Source organism: Phragmites australis, chromosome 6 (assembly GCF_958298935.1).
Source record: "Phragmites australis chromosome 6, lpPhrAust1.1, whole genome shotgun sequence".
Taxonomy (NCBI): Eukaryota; Viridiplantae; Streptophyta; class Magnoliopsida; order Poales; family Poaceae; genus Phragmites; species Phragmites australis.
Genome location: NC_084926.1, coordinates 13,790,355 through 13,807,014, shown reverse-complemented (window position 1 = coordinate 13,807,014; position 16,660 = coordinate 13,790,355). Strand labels below are relative to the sequence as shown.

Genomic DNA, 16,660 nt, shown 5'->3' with positions numbered 1-16,660 from the left:
AAGATACCTCTAACACCGTCCATATCTCGTCTCATCCTCACAACTCACCCAACCAACATCATCAATATTATCATAGTGAAATATAATGAAATCTATAGCTCGCGAGCGATGAAACACTCCACCATTCGACTTCTACCAGTGACTTATGCATCGCTAAGTATTTTGAATAACCTTGTAAATTAGACATCAACAATATCGCAAAGGCTACAATGATGTGGATATTCAACAACTCAAGGTAGAGGTAATGCAATCAACATAGATTCTACATACATAAACCCTACATTGACTCGCTACACATGCAAACATACATAGAACATATCTTATTAAATTTAGACTCCATACTTCAATTCAAATGGTGCAATATGCTTAGATGCTTGCCTTACTGCTCTGGTGTTGCCCGATGCTCCCGCACAACACTCACAGAACTCCGAAAGGTTGGCGTCGCCTTTAATCATGATCGTGCCACGCTCCGGTTCTTCGTTCACTAAAGAAGAACACATACAATGATGAGCATGAATGAAGTGCACTAATGCATGCTACAATATGTATGTGACAACATACCATAAAATATGATTTATAATGCATGAAAATATTTTTCCAAACTAGAACAAGTCATAATAAGACTAGCAAAATTGGTTTCACAATTTTTGGACTTGTAAAGAATTAATGGCAAATTAATAAAGCCTCAACCTAATTAATTTATCTCAGAAATTTAATTAATTATTTCATGGTTGGGGATATTTTTAATAGGTATATTAGGGTATTATGAAACCAAAAAATTGGTTTCATAAGTTTTGGAGCTACGGATAATTTATTATGAATTTTACAAGTTTTAGTAAACAGTGAACTACGCTGAAACGGTACTATCTGAGTTGACTGCGGTCAAACCGCCAATAGGGGCGGTCAGACTGCAAGGAGTGGTGGTCAGACTGTGGGAAAATGGGATCAGACCACCGGAATGCAGACCGGCCCTTGGGGGCGGTCCGACCCTTGGAATGACGGTTAGATTGCTAGAAAATGCAGTCAGACTGCTTTGCTCGGCCTGGAGCACTTGGTGAGATCACTGGCGATGATTCCGGTAGCTTTTGGGTGAGGATTTTGGACCTACCGCGTAGGATAACAAGCACACGCCAAAAACGACCGAAACTCAGCTATTGCCTCTAATGGCGATGGAGGCCATTGTTGAGTTTGATGAGCTCAAATCCGATCAATTTAGCCATAGGGAAGGAATGGGAGGGGGTCTAGGGTGCTCACCACGTCCTAGTAAGCCCATGGTCTGGTCATGGAGGTTGGGGAATGGTCAGAGCTCGAAATCACCGTCGGGGAGGTGGTGGACGGCTTGAGGAGGAAGAAGACGTTGCCAAGGAGCTTGAGCTCGGCAGGGAAAACCACCTTCGGTGGAGGAGCTTGCCGGAGACCTCCTCCTTGGACTCCCCTCCTTGCTCCTCCTCTCCACCAACTCTCTTGGCCGGTTGGGAGTGGGGGGAATGAGGGAGAGGGTGTGAGAGAGTGTGCACATGAGGGAGAGGGAGCAAAAGAAAGTGATCGATCTATTCAACCCAAGTCTCTGTGTGCTGACGGTCAGACCGTGACACATGTAAGCACATGCGATAATAATTATACATGTTTAATTACAAAATTAGCATTTTTGGGGCGTGACAGGCTAGCGCGAGGGAAGGCAGAGAGACCGACAATGGAGAGGTGAACAAGAAAATTATTAACATGTGGAACTGCTTGCTATGTGTGCACTACCATATCAGCGAAAATAATATTGTGGGTTGTCACCAAAGTGAAACCACCGTCACATCATCAAGACCATAAAAAAAAACCACTCTAGAAGTTATACGATCTGGTATTTAAAATTCGAGTAGGTTAAATAAATGATTTTAAAGTTTGAAAGGTTATCCGTATACTAGGAATAGTTTAGAGAAGTAATTTAGATTTTTTTCTAAAGATATCAATTGAACACGTTAGCAAATGCCTTGCAACAATGAATCCAACAATACTTCAGTGTCCAATAGCAAGATTTGTTTGGTGCTGAACAAGCGATGTTTCACAATGGACAGAACGTTTCAATTCCAAGCTATCTCTCCACTACAAGCTCCATGGTTTGGGCGGGGGGGGGGGGGGGGTGAAGAAAAAGAATTCTCGATGACTTAAATCTTTCGCGTTACATGAAGTATGGATAGAACTGCTTTTTTAGCAGCTGCTAAATAGCATCATCAGAAATTGTTGTGGGTACATAGAATGAATCTGTTACCCTGTGTATCAATGTTCAGCCCATGCTAACGATTGCATACAAATCGTGAGTGTTATTGCACAGCCAGCTAGGATTAACCCAAGAAATTGGGTGGATGCAGCAAATAAGATTCAGGCAAGAACTCTCCTGGCCAAGGAACGTGAAAAAGAAATCTCCAATCATGGTCCTCTATTGGCCAAATAAACTAGAAATAGCCACCAGATATCCAGCTAGCTGCAGGAATGGATAAGCACAAGATCAGATATTATTAGTGTATTTCGTTAAAAAAACATATTAGTGGTGTAGAACTGTTTAACATCCTAGTTTCTAAGTAATTAAGGTGTTTAACATCAGATATCACAGTTATCCATTATAACATAATTCAAGCAGTAATCAAGTTGCTGGTTATAATGAATTTTTGTCTATGAACTGAATTCCTCCTACATTCAACTTAAGTACCTGCCCCAAGATACCCTTTCCTGTCTGACCTTCCACTATCAATCCAACAGTCAGTCCTATCATTGCCAATGCGCCGTTAATGGCTTCTGCTTGACGGCGTCTCTGCAAAAACCACAATGATTAGATTAAAATTTGAAGAGTAACAAAACACAATAAAACATTAGTAAAGGAATATAAATTGATTGTGAGATTAAGAGGGTGACCCAGCAGACCGGCTTTCCAGGACAAACAGAGACTAATTAACAGTATCATACGATGAAATGACTATTTGTTTACAAAAAGTGGAACTACTATCTTTGGAAAATAATAAACACATATATATCTCGTATCGCATAAGGATTTTCATCACCTCTCTTATAACTCATGTCCATGTGAACAGTACTGCAGTGGACAGTCCACTAGGTATATCATGTTGTGTATCATTTTGCAATTAGGTTAGATGCCTCAACTGCACAACATGCCATCATGTTTTGGCCCACACAAAGAAGTATATCAGGAATTGGGGAATTGCAGGACAATATCAACAGGGAGAGCCTAGTTGTGTTTCCAGTTATAAGAAAGAACGTTACTCCACATTTCATGGCCAACTATTGGTGTAAAGAAAAGAGAGATATTTTCATTATCATGAAGATTCCTTCCTTTAGCAGATATGATTGATTTATTTAATGAAAGTATACATAATGATACACTCCGATACAACAATAATGCACCTTCAGCTTTTCTGTGGCCCGAATTTCTTGCATTTGTTTAGCAGCTAGGCGCTTAGCTTCCAGCGGATCAACCATTACCACGTTATAACCTGAACTTCTTTTGCTTTGTGGTGCCTGATTCAATTGGATAAAAAACATTTTAGGGAGCAAGCAAAAATATACACAGAATAAGGACGCAGCAAAATGTACTAAAGAAAGCCGAATAACTTTCTCTTCTCCAGGATCTAGGTTAGAGTAATGCATAGAGTCTAGAGTTCAAAGGCAATATGGTATCCTGCTTGGGTTGTAGGCCTAAGCCAAACTAAACCTTGAGCTTAATTAAAAAGATCAAAATTACATAAAGTGAAGTTCAGTAAACGTTATCTGTACTAGTAACGCATAGACCTACCAACCCTGAGCACACTCCAACCCCCAAAAATAAATGGACTACTCAAAAGCCTGATGCATACATCTGCACTGGCAAAAGCCAGGAAACTTTGCACGTGGCTTCTCCGATATGATGTATGTCCCGATTGCTTGTATTGGATTGTCCATCTACGAAAGGAAAGACATATAACTGAGAGATCAGATAAGTAAATGCAAGTACTATTGATATTACACTAAACCACATCAAGAATATAGCCGTTAGTACTTTAAGCCAAACCAACTGGTATAATTTAGAGGTACTGGTTTCCTGATCGCTTGCTAACCCAAATGGAGAGTTTGAATTGTTTAACCATTGTACAAAATTGAAAATTTATAACTGAAGAATTGGTTTTGAGCTTGTAGCTACTCTAGCACATAGGGTAGAGATGGCAACCAGATACATCAAAATGTAGAGTTCCAACTAAATATTCTTCAATATGTATAACAGTTCAAAGTAAATTCATCAAACTGCAGAGAATAAAAAACTAACACCAAATGATTTTCTTTTGTGGCTAGCGACAGGAACAGCATCCACAAGTTACTCCTGTTTTCTAAGACAGCATCCGCAAGTTACTAGAAGAAAAAAGAACCTGCGACATCATGGAGCACCTTACTTTGGGCTTTGGAGAAATGAATTGGGTAAGAACCCAAGAAGAGCGATACCGAATCAATGGGGGTACCAACAAACCAGTGCGCACCTGGACACGGGCGGAGCCGAGGACACAAGCCCGATGGCGAGGAAGGGGGAGGAGGAGGAAGAACAAGCGGCAGGAGGAGCAAACGACGCCGAGAAGCAGAGACTGGTGGAGCACGCCATTCTTGCTGCTGCCCACCACCTCCCCTCTCCTCTCTTTCTATGGACTCCAGAAGCCGTCGTCTTCCACCCTCTAGTTTTTGTTCCTATCCTGTTCTCCCAATTTGATGGGCTTCTTCGTGGGCTTGGACCGGCCCACGGCCGAAGATGGAACTGAAAGATCACACTGCTTGGTGGGTGAACTGGCTCACGCCGCGACGCCACCAGCAACGTTAGCTTCTGCGTGTGGCCGTGGGCGCGCGCGCGACATGACAACCGCCACTGCCATCGTCGCCGGCCACGGCCTGGCCCTGCGCCGGAGTCTCCCCCTCCCTAACCCTCCAGGGAGACCCAGCTCGGTCTATCTCTCCGCGCGACCACTCCCACACGCACGCCGCATGATTGTTCCGGCCAGCCCATCGTCGCGGCCGTGCCGGTGCCGGTCGATCTCCTCCGAGAGCTCCACCGCCGCCTCCGCCGCGGAAACCGCCGACGAAGATGTGGACCCCGGTAATGAAGACGACGAGGAGGAGGTGGACCCGCAGGCGGAGGTGTGCTACCTGGACCCCGACGCGGACCCGGAGGCGATCCGGGAGTGGGAGCTGGACTTCTGCTCGCGGCCCATCCTGGACGCGCGCGGCAAGAAGGTGTGGGAGCTCGTGGTCTGCGACGCCACGCTCTCACTCCAGTTCACGCGCTACTTCCCCAACACCTCCATCAACAGCGTCACGCTCCGCGACGCACTCGCCTCCGTCTCCGACGCGCTCGGCGTGCCGCTCCCGGACCGCGTCCGCTTCTTCCGGTCCCAGATGCAGACCATCATCACCCGCGCCTGCGGCGAGCTGGGCGTGAAGGCCGTGCCGAGCCGGCGGTGCGTGTCGCTGCTGCTGTGGCTGGAAGAGCGGTACGAGGCCGTGTACAGCCGCCACCCGGGGTTCCAGCCCGGCACCAGGCCGCTGCTCGCGCTCGACAACCCATTCCCCACCACGCTCCCCGAGAACCTCTTCGGCGACAAGTGGGCGTTCGTCCAGCTCCCCTTCTCTGGTCAAGTGCCTGCTTCTGCATCTGTAGTAAGATTAAGCTCTTGAGAACATCGAGCAAGCTGATTGGGTTTGATCGTTGCGTGCTTCTTGTTCTTCTGCAGCTGTGAGGGGGGAGGTGGAGTCATTGGAGAGGAGGTATGCGTTCGGCGCGGGGCTCGATTTGGATCTGCTGGGGTTTGAGCTTGACGACAGCACGCTAATCCCTGGAGTCGCCGTGGAATCTTCGCGTGCCAAGCCTCTTGCTGGTAAGTTTCCACTGAATCTTTTTGCCAGTGCCAATGCTTGATTCTGGTCAGGAGGATGGAAAATTGTTGTGTAGGTTTATTGATCATTACAATATTTGGGCAAAGCAAATACTAGATTCTGGTTAGGAGGACGACAAACAAATTTGTTGGGTTGGCGTACTGAACTTAATGATCTGTCTGAACTCTGAACCTGGCAACGCGCTCGAAATGCCTATGTTCTGGTAATGGAATATCTTCATGATCGATGCTGAATTGCTGATACATAGGAGCCATACTATTTCAAAAACATAAGGGGTATGGCTTCAGATTATGTAGTGAAAATGTTCTCTGTGTTCAATGAGAAGCTCAGTCTCCTGCGAACGGGCTCACGGTGGCAAAGTCCCAGGGAGGGACCAAGCCGGTTGGGGGTTCGAGGCCCCCGGCCTCGCACGACCCTACCTCCAATGAAGACCGTAGAAATGGGTCCCACTGTTTAAAAAAAAGCTCGGTCTCCTGAAGTAGTTATACATCAGTCGGTTATTTGGCCCTATCTAGAGGAATTATGCTATGGGGTAACTTGATATCAGGAATCAATATGAGAACTAATCGTAGTAGTCCTAGGTAACTCTCGGTATGACATATTTCATGATCTCACATGTGTATCTTTGTAGAATATTTGTAGTACCAGGAGTAGCTTTTATGGCAAAGAAATGACAATCAGATAAAGCCATGTTACTTGCTTTTGGACAAGTAATTACACCTCACAATGAACCAATGAGTGGTATCACTGGTATGTGGTAAACCATGTATCTGTATTTGGACAAGTACATTCGAGATGGCTGTTGTAAACTTACTAGAACAATGTCGACGAATTACACATGCACTAACTTTTGAAGAACTATGACCGATGGCTCAGACATCATTGTGGTTTTCTGGTCCTTACAGCCTGGATGAACGGTCTGGAGATATGCGCGATGGAGGTGGACACCGGCAGGGCGAGCCTGATCCTCTCGGCGGGGATCTCGACGAGGTACATCTACTCCGGCTACCAGAAAAGCCCCGCGGCGACGCAGGAGGCGGAGGCCTGGGAGGCGGCGAAGAAGGCCTGCGGCGGCCTGCACTTCCTGGCCATCCAGGAGAACCTGGACTCCGACGGCTGCGTCGGGCTCTGGCTCCTGCTGGACCTGCCCCCGCCGCCTGTATGATCGATCCGGAACCTAGTTTGTCTTGTGAATTTTGCAAGAAATCACTGTAGCTTGTGTAGTGCAAGTGTAAGTTTTTTGGGAATCGGTAATTCGGTATACAGGATTGTGTTTTCCCTTTACGCAATCAGAGGTAGTGATGATGGCAATGGGCACAAATTACTCACGTAACTGCGGGTAAAAACCTTAATACGTGCAGATTTAGGTTGCATTATTTGTCTATGGGTCGGATTTAAGTTGCATTATTTGCCTAAGAGTCAGATTTAAGTTGTATTATTTGCCTATGGTTCAGGTTACTTGTTTGTATCTAAATTCAACGGATATACAAAAGTAGGCATAAAAAAAACTTACCTGCACCTGCTTTACCCATGTACCCATTCTCAGCGCCAGACATGTGTGCTCAGATACTTATGTGCCTAAATACTTCTACACTGTTTTGTTTTTATCTTATAGCTGGCCTTCGATTTTTTACTGCTCTAGTTTTTACGAGCACAATATGAAGGAGGCGACTACCAGAGATGTACGAGCTCATAATGACCCTTTTTTCACTACGAGGTGTCTCTTATGTTGCTTGCAGGTATACAGGTGTGCCTGTGGGTACATGGTGCCTGTAAGTGATGAGCGTAGGTGTTATATTTTACCTATGGCCGATAATAAATGCGGATGCGGTTTAGGAATTAACTTGCGGGCATAAATTTGTGTAGCTCCTACTCAAAGGTTTTGTTTCCGTTGTCATCCCTAATCAGGGTTTCTTCTCTGGATCAACGTAGGTTGCCCTTTCGTGCTTGTTTTGGTGACTCAGTGCCAGGCGAACCGTTGATGGCCCAACGACACCATCCGGTCGGGGACCATCCCAGGCCCAACGTGTCCTACGCAGCGCCGTGATGGCCCAGGAATAAATTGATGATTGATCGTTTGATTATGATATCGCTTATGTTAATGAAATGTGAGATATAATAAGATATCATCTGAGTTGATAATTGTGAGACTAGAGTGGCAAATAAGGGAAGAAACCACTTCTTGGCTGTGGGAAGAAAAAACAATTGGCTCGCTGGCCCAGCGTGTTCTTGATCCCGTAGTCCCATGTCGATGGGCCCTAATAAGTGTGAGGGCCGAGGGGTCGTCGACCGAACCGAGCCGAGCGTCGTAGCCAGCCCGGGGCGGCCTCCTCCTCACGGACTCAATTCGCTTCCTTCCCGCACCCCGCACAGACTGAACCAGGGGGGGGGGGGGGCGTACGCGCATGCATTGGCTCTGTCTCTATTAGTGCTACTGCTGCAGTGCCACGGTACTTTCTTTGTGGCAAATTGGTGGTGCGTTCTGACGAGTTTGCTGGTTATTGGAGGCTTGGGAGCTCGAAGCAAGCTCGACCGATCGCCGTATTAATTGGCACGCTTGAAGCATGTTCGTGCCTCGAATTTCCGGCGTCAATGCGAATGTTTTTGGTACGAAAGAGGCCAACTTATAGCTCGGGGTGTAGCATATGTCCCGACCAGGCCATAAAAACACAATAGCTACAGCGGTACGTAGCTCATAACTGAACATTACTCTGTCCCAACGGACAATTAGTCGTCCAACAGACAAACCGGCCGACACACATGCATGCTACGCGTAATATTAATGGGAGCAACTCCTAGCAAAAACTCCTAGCTATTGACTAGGGTTTCTAGGGATGATGATAGATCATAAATCTATTTTAGTTCCACTTAATCAATTAATTAATCATTTTAATTAAATCAAAATAATTAATTAGTTAATTAAATTATACTAATATGAATCTACAGATATGTATCGGTGCTCCACTCGTCCATCCCTAAGGTTTTTCAATGGATTGGAAGTCAAAAATAAACTCTCTCTCTCTCTATATATATATATATATATATATATATTTTCAGAATTCAGACTCACACTCATACAGTCGCAATACGAGCGCCCCGGGAGGCAGCGTCGGGACTCGAACCGGATCACTCCCCCGACGGCAGCCTCCAGGATGAATAATTTTGTGTTCTCAGTTCGTAGAATCGTTAATTCTTCGGAATAAAATTTGGCGCGCACGCACGATCTTTCCCCCGCTCTAGAAAAGCCGTGGCAGCGTTGGATTTGCATCTGCTGCCACTCACACTTGGAGCCCTCCTTCTGTAGTAGCGTATCGTAACATGCATGGCACGGCTCGCCAGTCGGAGCTACCAATAGCACACAGCTACGTGCCCAGACGACTTTTCTAGCTAGCTAGCTAACCTTTGCGCTCTGGGGTGTAAAAATCCTCCTCGGTTGCCGCGTGGGCGATCGTTCCATATGCGCCGAATCCACCAGCGGGCCGACGCCGATCCATCAGCCATCCATGCATGAAGCATCGATTCCATTCACCCGTGCATGCGCTGGTGTGAATGCATGCATGGCTCGTGTTGTCACCTCTCGGCCGGGCGCGCGGGGGAAGCTTTTCCGCCTGCATGGGAGCCGAAAGGCGGGCTGCGAGCGTACCAGCGCACGCATACGTCAAGAGTGCATGCAGCGGCGATGTGAGAGGAGAGGAAACCAAGGAGGGCTTATCTGGAGCATCTCATGCAGACGCGCCGATCGATTGATCGTTTTGTCCTTGGCAGCGAGAGCAGGCCGAGAAGAAGGAAACGTAAGACACACGGTGGTACTAGCTAGTGTTGATACTTCTCTGCTGTCTCTGGAAAGGGTCGATCGATTCTCTCATGCAGACAGGCAGGGAGTGAGATCCTATGCAGTACTACGCTATCATTAACATGTAGGATTTACATGTAAGTGAATGCTACTACATCATATAGTACTGCAGATGACCCTTGCCCCACGGACAGATTTTGTTCGATCGTCATGATTACGCCCGGCGCTTAGCGAGCCATGGCTTGTGTAGAACAGAGCCTATATATGGCTACATATAGCCTATATATAGGCCCTTTCTGATAGCATGTAGCTAGCAGTACACTAAATGAGAACTTAGTATCGGTTGTGAAATCTTATCACATGCGGATTTGATTTTAGTTCGTGTAAAGGTGTACGTGATATCGAATTTATTTTAGACGAGTAACATAACTGTATATAGATGTTTTTTAATATCAGTTTGTGTCTTATGACATATCACATATGATTTTTATTAATGTCTATATATGTCTTATATTTCATAGGCAGTTTTTATTAATGTTTGTCTGTATCTTATGATATATCATATATGAGTTTTTTTTAATGTCTGTCTATGCATGACACTATATTAAAAAATAGGATTTTAGATGTAGAAAAAATATAAAATATATTTTTGCACTCAACCCACGTCGTCACTAGTAACGTGACCCATGCCATGTCGTCACGCAAGTCACCTGATTTTTTCACTTAAAATACACGCAATTATAGTTTGTGAGCATCAAACATGTTACCTATAGTCTCGTGTGTAGTTTTCTTACCATCTCACATATACATCATTGCTGATAGCAATGGTATATTTTATCCTTTTAACCCTTGTTATTCGAAACTTTAGATATTTATTTGGGCATCTAAATGACTTCAAATAAAAATATTATAAACTGTAAAGTTTTAGATTGCGTAGAGAGTTATAATTTTCATATAATTTTTTTTCTTCATTTGATGATATTTGAAAATTCATAAAATATTTACCCTATAGATATAGACAATTTTTCTTAATATCCGTCTGTATCTTATAACATATCACATGTAATTTTTCTTAATATATATCTATATCTTATAACACATCACATATGATTTTTTTAATGTTCGTCTGTAACTTCTGACACACCAAGATAAACGGTCATATTATATGCATATCTGTTTTAGCAATCATCTCTAACTACTTTTTTGGTGACGAGTTTAAAAAACTATCTACCATCTGTTTTTATTGCTTTATGATAGTGGCATGCATAGGATGATCGGAGCACGGCAAAAGTCGGTCTGTCTCCACATCGAGCTCTCAGACCATGCTAGTACTTTGATATTTGCATGGAACTACTACGTACGTGAGCAGGGTCGGTCCTGGAGAGGGGCAAGCGGGTAGCCGCCCCGGGCCTCTAAATCCCAGGGCCCCTCCCATATAGTGATGACGTAGTTATACCATATACATATGTATTATTTGTGTATATAGAAGTCGATGGGTAGCTTCCTCTCTGCAGTTCTGATCTACCCCATACACTGCCTCGACTTCCTCCATTCGCCATTCCTCGGCGCACCCTCGATCGTGGCACTTGCCTCCTTTGGGTCTCGGGCAGTCATGCGTCGCATGGCGGACCGCGTCGTCGGTTCTCGCCGGTCGGTGCGGGCCGTTCGACCCCCGCGAGCCGCGCGTGCTCTTTGGAGGCGGCGTCTTGGTGGACGTCTCCTGCAGCAGGCTCATCCTCACCGGCGCGTTCCACTGTAACACGACGTCGCCGCCGAGTCCAGACTACCGCAAGCAGGCCAGAGACAAGCGATGAGTAACAATGCGATCACTGGACTCCTGAAGCTGTTTTTAGCGACTCTTATATATCATCTCCAGATTTGTGGCTGATCTGAGCATTTGTTTTAGGATATACTCTAAGTGTTCATCGAAAATATTTTTTAATATATAGAATATTATCTTTATAATTTATATAATAATTATTTTTTTATATTTTAATTTAATAAGTTTTTTTTAGTTTCATCCTGACCATCAAAATATCAGGACCGACCTGCACGTGAGTACCGCGGCCTTACACCTGCTACGTTAGGAGAATTTGGACCCGGCCCGGTCGTTATTAGTACGTCTGCTGGCTACTGCAATTGCATTCTGATCTTAATCTACAACAGCTTAAATCCACAAACTACTCCATAATCAAGCTTCTGAGTTCTGACTAGTACGAACAATTAATGTTCTCAGTTGTCCTGCGCAGAAGCTACTGGATCGATCTAGAACATTAGAAAGAAAGGTCTGTACGTGTTGCCCGGTGAATTCTCTCAAGCACGTGGCCTCCCCTTTTGCTAATTTTTTTTTGCTTCGTACATAATGTTTCTCTGCATGCATTCACCTAAACATGCATGATTTGTCCATAATGCATGAGCAAAATCAACTCAAAGCTCTTGTTCGAACGACGGCCTTAACTGAGCTAGCTCTGTCCAGAGGAGCCTGTCATGTACGTGCATGGCGATCGAGCACGTCCCGGCTCGCGACCATACTACCATAGTAGCTAGCATAGCAGCATGACCAGCAGCAGCACGGTTGATACGTACGTACGTGGTCATAAACTCTGAACGCCACGGGCCCACGTACCCGTACGGTCTCGAAGGGAGTTGCCGGGTAAGTGGCCGCTCAGACTGAGATGAGCAAATGAATGTGCTGCACGCAGCCTGCTCTTCAGCGTTGGGCATTCAATACACAGCAGCTACCTTGCTAGTCTGCTCTTTGCAATACTGCGACATGTCCGCTAGAGATCACTAAGTCCCCATGGAGCCTCAGCTCTCAGAGTCCAGGAAAACGCAGCACTGCAGCAACGAGAGTTAAGCTGCAACTTGGATGGCTCGGTGCATGTGTATGAGTGTGTGACTGTGGGTGTCTGTGTGAGCAGAAAGATAGAGAGTTGAGACGGGCAATGGCGCCCGCCCTGTGTGTGCATGAGAGAGACCAGTGGGTGTGTAAATGCAACGCAACAGGGCAAAGAGGGGAGAGAGACAGAGGCATGCAGTTACATACAGAGAGGGGCAGGCATTGAAGCCGGCTCAGTGCTCTCATCATAGCTACCCAACGTCGTCCAGGCCGGCCATCGATCGCAGCAACTGCTCTCATTTACTTGCGGTTTGGTTTGCTGTGCGTGTATGCAGTTTTGTGTAACTTTCGCAAACCCTATGATGCCAAAAAGGTGCAAGTCAAAATGCAGGCGACCCACACTCACATCTACCCCTCTCCCCAAACTTGGGGGCCTCTTCATTAGTTCGATCGATGCTCTCCCATCCATCGCCACTACTGCAGTATCACTGACATGCATGCATGCAATGCACGAGATCACAAACACCTCTCTCTGTATGTGTGTGCGCGCGCGCTGTTGTTGCGTGAGTTTGTAGCAAAGAGATCGATGTGATGCACCAGCTAGTACTAGCCAGTAGCCAGTAGCTGAGTGCTACCTTTCTCACATATCCTCCTCCGTGGTGGCCTGATGTGTGACCATGCATATACGGCTGCAGGCAGTACCGGCCTTACAGGGTGCTGTAACACTGTTTTGAACCCTGAAGAGTCATAAGTCACGACAGCAGCAACAATTCTTTTCTTTTCCATCACCGATCTCTATGGCCGGCTCTTCCATCGTTCCTCCCATTACCATCGAAAATGTTATCAATACCGATACAAAAATTGCATTAGTGTAAGATTTTGAATCGGTGGTGATTAAATAACATTGATAATATTAACCCCTTGAGTTGTTTGCAACAACAGTTTTGATGATATGATGACGATTTTATTGACGTGACAGTCCACCGTGTGTGCCATCCCCCTTCTCTCTCGGGCTATCCTCCCCACCGCCGCCACGCACTGCACTCCCCGTCACGCGTGCCTCTTTGGCGAGCGCCATTTCCCAACGTCTCTCCCTCCATCCCTCTCATCTCTCCCTCACAGCCGACACCGAGAGCAGTAAGCCAAGTTACGACCCCCGAATCCCGACGTGTCACCGCCAAATTTGAAGTGCCGCTGCCGAATCCACGAGCCATGAGCCACGAGGAGAGAGAGAGAGAGAGAGAGAGAGAGAGAGCGCAGAGAGACTTGCCAATGTTTCCCCACGCGAACCCCGCTGATTCCGCATCAGATTCGAGCCTGCAACATCTTCTTCCCCGGCACCGACCAATCTCTCCACCCACTCACCATCGCGTCGTCTATCTGCTGCTCCTCTCTCATGTCCATGAATACAGTGAGCACCGAGAGTCCTTGCTACTCCTTCCTCTCACAATGGTTTTGCTCCAGCCTGACGCCAGCCTGCATCTCCGCAGGTGCCAAGCGCTGTCTCAATGTGAACACCATCGTCGACCATCTTCTGGCCAAGTCGGATAGCCATTTCCTGCTCAGATGAGTTTCCCATGAGGTGTTGATGCTGGTGCCACCCTCCCACAACTGGTTGGCATCGTCATTCGTCGGTGGCGAAGAGCACCACTGTGGCAATGCGCACGCCGACAGGAGGCCTGCCACAATCAAAGATTTTGACCAGGCTCGTGGTCCTCGAGTCACCCACGCACCACGCCGCCCAGCTAGCAAGTGATGCTCGCACGCTGGCAAGACTTGCACTGCCACCGAGCCGACCTGGCTGGCCTCCTTCCTCTCCAGTGCCGCTTCCCCTCTTTGCTCTCCCTTCTGCCATTGTGGACTCCTGTGCTGGTAGAGACCTACACCGTGCCACCGTCCCGCATCGTGCATGTAACCCCACCGTCAAGCTGGGCACTGTCCCTTCGCACCGAGGAGCGTCGAGGTGGAGGCCGGCAGGCGGTGAGAGAGAGAGAGAGAGAGAGAGAGAGAGAGAGAGAGAGAGAGAGAGAGAGATGACGTGGTAGGCATGTGGCAAAAAACGAGTGATTTGGCCGTCACGTCATCAAAACCACTATTACAAACCACTCCAGAGGGTAATGTGATATGGTATTTGAAGTTTGGGAGAGTAAAATAAATAGTTTAATAGTTTAGGGGTTATCCGGACACCAGTTACAGTTCACGGGAGTAATTTGAACTTATTCCTAAAATTTAAACTGGTGTGCAATAATTTAACTGAGTTTTATATTACTAATCTTTAGAATTAGATCTTTATATCACACTAATATATAATTAAATCATTAAATCCATCACTGTACACCAAGAACAAAAGACATGCACAACCGCGTGCAAAAAAAAAAGCCCCTAAACTTGCGCTCGTAAAAACCCTAAACATGCGCGTCTACTGGTTGTCCACGACAACAAAGAAGTAATTGTCGTAGTCGTCGTCCTCCTCATCATCACCATTGCCGCCGTCCTTGCCCTCGTCCTCACTATCATCACATGCCTCCTAGTCCTCCTCCTCTTCCCCCTTCTCTTTTAGTCGCTGTCGTTGTCACTGTTATCGTCGTCGTCGTTCTCATCCTCGTTGTCATCGCCGGCCTCCTAGTCCTCCCCGGCCTCCTCCTCCTCCTCTTCCTCCTTCTCACTTGAGCTCGACCGATGCCTCTTCGTCTTTTGCTCGTCGAGGAAGTAGCCCCACACACTGTCATCCTCGGAGGGGGACCATGCCGACTCGTTGGAGTCTAAGGTCTATGCCTCGTCTGAGCTCTCCAACAGGGCCCCTATCTCGTCGTTAAACGACAACGCATGTGTGGGTGCCGTGGCGGAAAAAGATGGAGACATTGGAGTGGCCGGAGTAGGAGAAAAAGCGCACGGATCCATCGCGGCGGTGAAGGGGAGAGGGTGAGAGCGAGAGCGAGAGGTTCGGAGTGTGGAATATTGAAAGATACCCGAGAGAAGCCGAACAAGTAAGCATAGAAATTCATATGATTTTTGAGATATCACAACCAGTTATTAAAGACACATTTTTTTATGAACTGGTATTACTCTACGATAGAACTAAGAGTGATAATCACTATTACTACCAGATCTTGTTGGCTCGGTTTTTTATGTACGTCTTGAACTTACGAACCAGTAGTAAATATATTATATTATCACTGCTGTTTATTACCGAACCGACAGTAAAATAGGATATGAATGACCCTTTCTGTAGTACTATACTTTTCTTTCACACAAAGTTCGTATCGTGTAGGTACACGTATTGACATATATATGTTAGTACGTGCAAGTAGAAGCGTATTTCGTGCTACACCGTGAGCTGGACGTACAAGATCACGCATGAAACCTAGACACCGTCTTCTGTCTTCCGACAACTAGGTCTCCGGCCGGCCAGCCGTCATCACGCACAATACTGCATCAGCTCACTTTCTTCCTGTGCTGTTACTCGTACTGTCACACTCCATACGTACTATCAACTCCATACGTAGATACATACGGCTGTACTGGCGGATAACGAGCGGTCCCCTGATCAGTTCCGTGTTGGGCATGGCCGACTCGTCAACCCCCGTTCGTGTGCGGTTTCGATGGATTATATAGCGACACACTTTTTGGTCGGCATGGCACGCGTGCAAGTGGCTCGAGACTTTTCTCCTACCGAAAATGGCACGCAGATCACGATGCCCAACTGATAAGATCTCATTGTGGCAACCAAAGGAAAAATGTGGTTGCGCATACCGTTGCGCATGCAGAAACCTTCCAAAATCTGATAACGCTCGGGGATCGATGTATAGGCACCATTATCTGCTCCGTTTTCTGAATGCGCAAAAAACCATTTGACCAAGCCAGTATTCTTTTGGAGAATTTCTAAACCGGTATATTTTGAAACTCTTTAAATTTTCCTCTGAATTCGAAAAAGATTACCCCCTCTAGTTATAAATAAGGATAGTTTTGTATTACGCGTAGTTAATATTTTCAAATTCTAGCTATAAATTACTTTTTATATAATTATTTCGAATATTTAAAAATGATATATATGTGCATATATATTTATCTTGGAAAATAGTTTGATAATGATATATCATTGCTATATTCTATAA

General features: G+C 46.2%; 2 protein-coding genes across 2 annotated transcripts; one reads left to right on the top strand and one right to left on the bottom strand.

Moving 5' to 3' along the window:
• Positions 1-2,182: 2,182 nt before the first annotated feature.
• On the bottom strand, positions 2,183-4,698 carry LOC133921793 (uncharacterized). Its single transcript, XM_062366821.1, has 5 exons — positions 4,512-4,698; positions 3,858-3,942; positions 3,409-3,522; positions 2,699-2,800; positions 2,183-2,473 (listed from the first exon to the last, which is right to left on the bottom strand). Exons 1-5 carry the CDS (start codon positions 4,628-4,630, stop codon positions 2,429-2,431), a joined length of 465 nt encoding a protein of 154 aa, XP_062222805.1. The 5' UTR covers positions 4,631-4,698; the 3' UTR covers positions 2,183-2,428.
• A 21-nt stretch (positions 4,699-4,719) lies between these two features.
• Positions 4,720-7,351, top strand: LOC133921788 (protein TAB2 homolog, chloroplastic). Its single transcript, XM_062366815.1, has 3 exons — positions 4,720-5,650; positions 5,751-5,894; positions 6,819-7,351. The coding sequence occupies exons 1-3, from the start codon at positions 4,735-4,737 to the stop codon at positions 7,076-7,078; spliced, it is 1,320 nt and encodes a 439-aa protein (XP_062222799.1). The 5' UTR covers positions 4,720-4,734; the 3' UTR covers positions 7,079-7,351.
• The last annotated feature ends 9,309 nt before the right edge of the window (positions 7,352-16,660 follow it).

Bases quoted from the DNA above. Each gene is read 5' to 3' on its own strand.
- LOC133921788 (XM_062366815.1), top strand. From the start codon at position 4,735: ATGGGCTTCTTCGTGGGCTTGGACCGGCCCACGGCCGAAGATGGAACT. The intron at 5,651-5,750 runs GTCAAGTGCCTG...GTTCTTCTGCAG, and splicing joins CGTCCAGCTCCCCTTCTCTG to CTGTGAGGGGGGAGGTGGAG. The intron at 5,895-6,818 runs GTAAGTTTCCAC...TGGTCCTTACAG, and splicing joins GCGTGCCAAGCCTCTTGCTG to CCTGGATGAACGGTCTGGAG.
- LOC133921793 (XM_062366821.1), bottom strand. From the start codon at position 4,630: ATGGCGTGCTCCACCAGTCTCTGCTTCTCGGCGTCGTTTGCTCCTCCT. The intron at 3,943-4,511 runs GTGCGCACTGGT...TTCCTTTCGTAG, and splicing joins TCGGCTCCGCCCGTGTCCAG to ATGGACAATCCAATACAAGC. The intron at 3,523-3,857 runs GTATGCATCAGG...CAATTGAATCAG, and splicing joins TGGCTTTTGCCAGTGCAGAT to GCACCACAAAGCAAAAGAAG.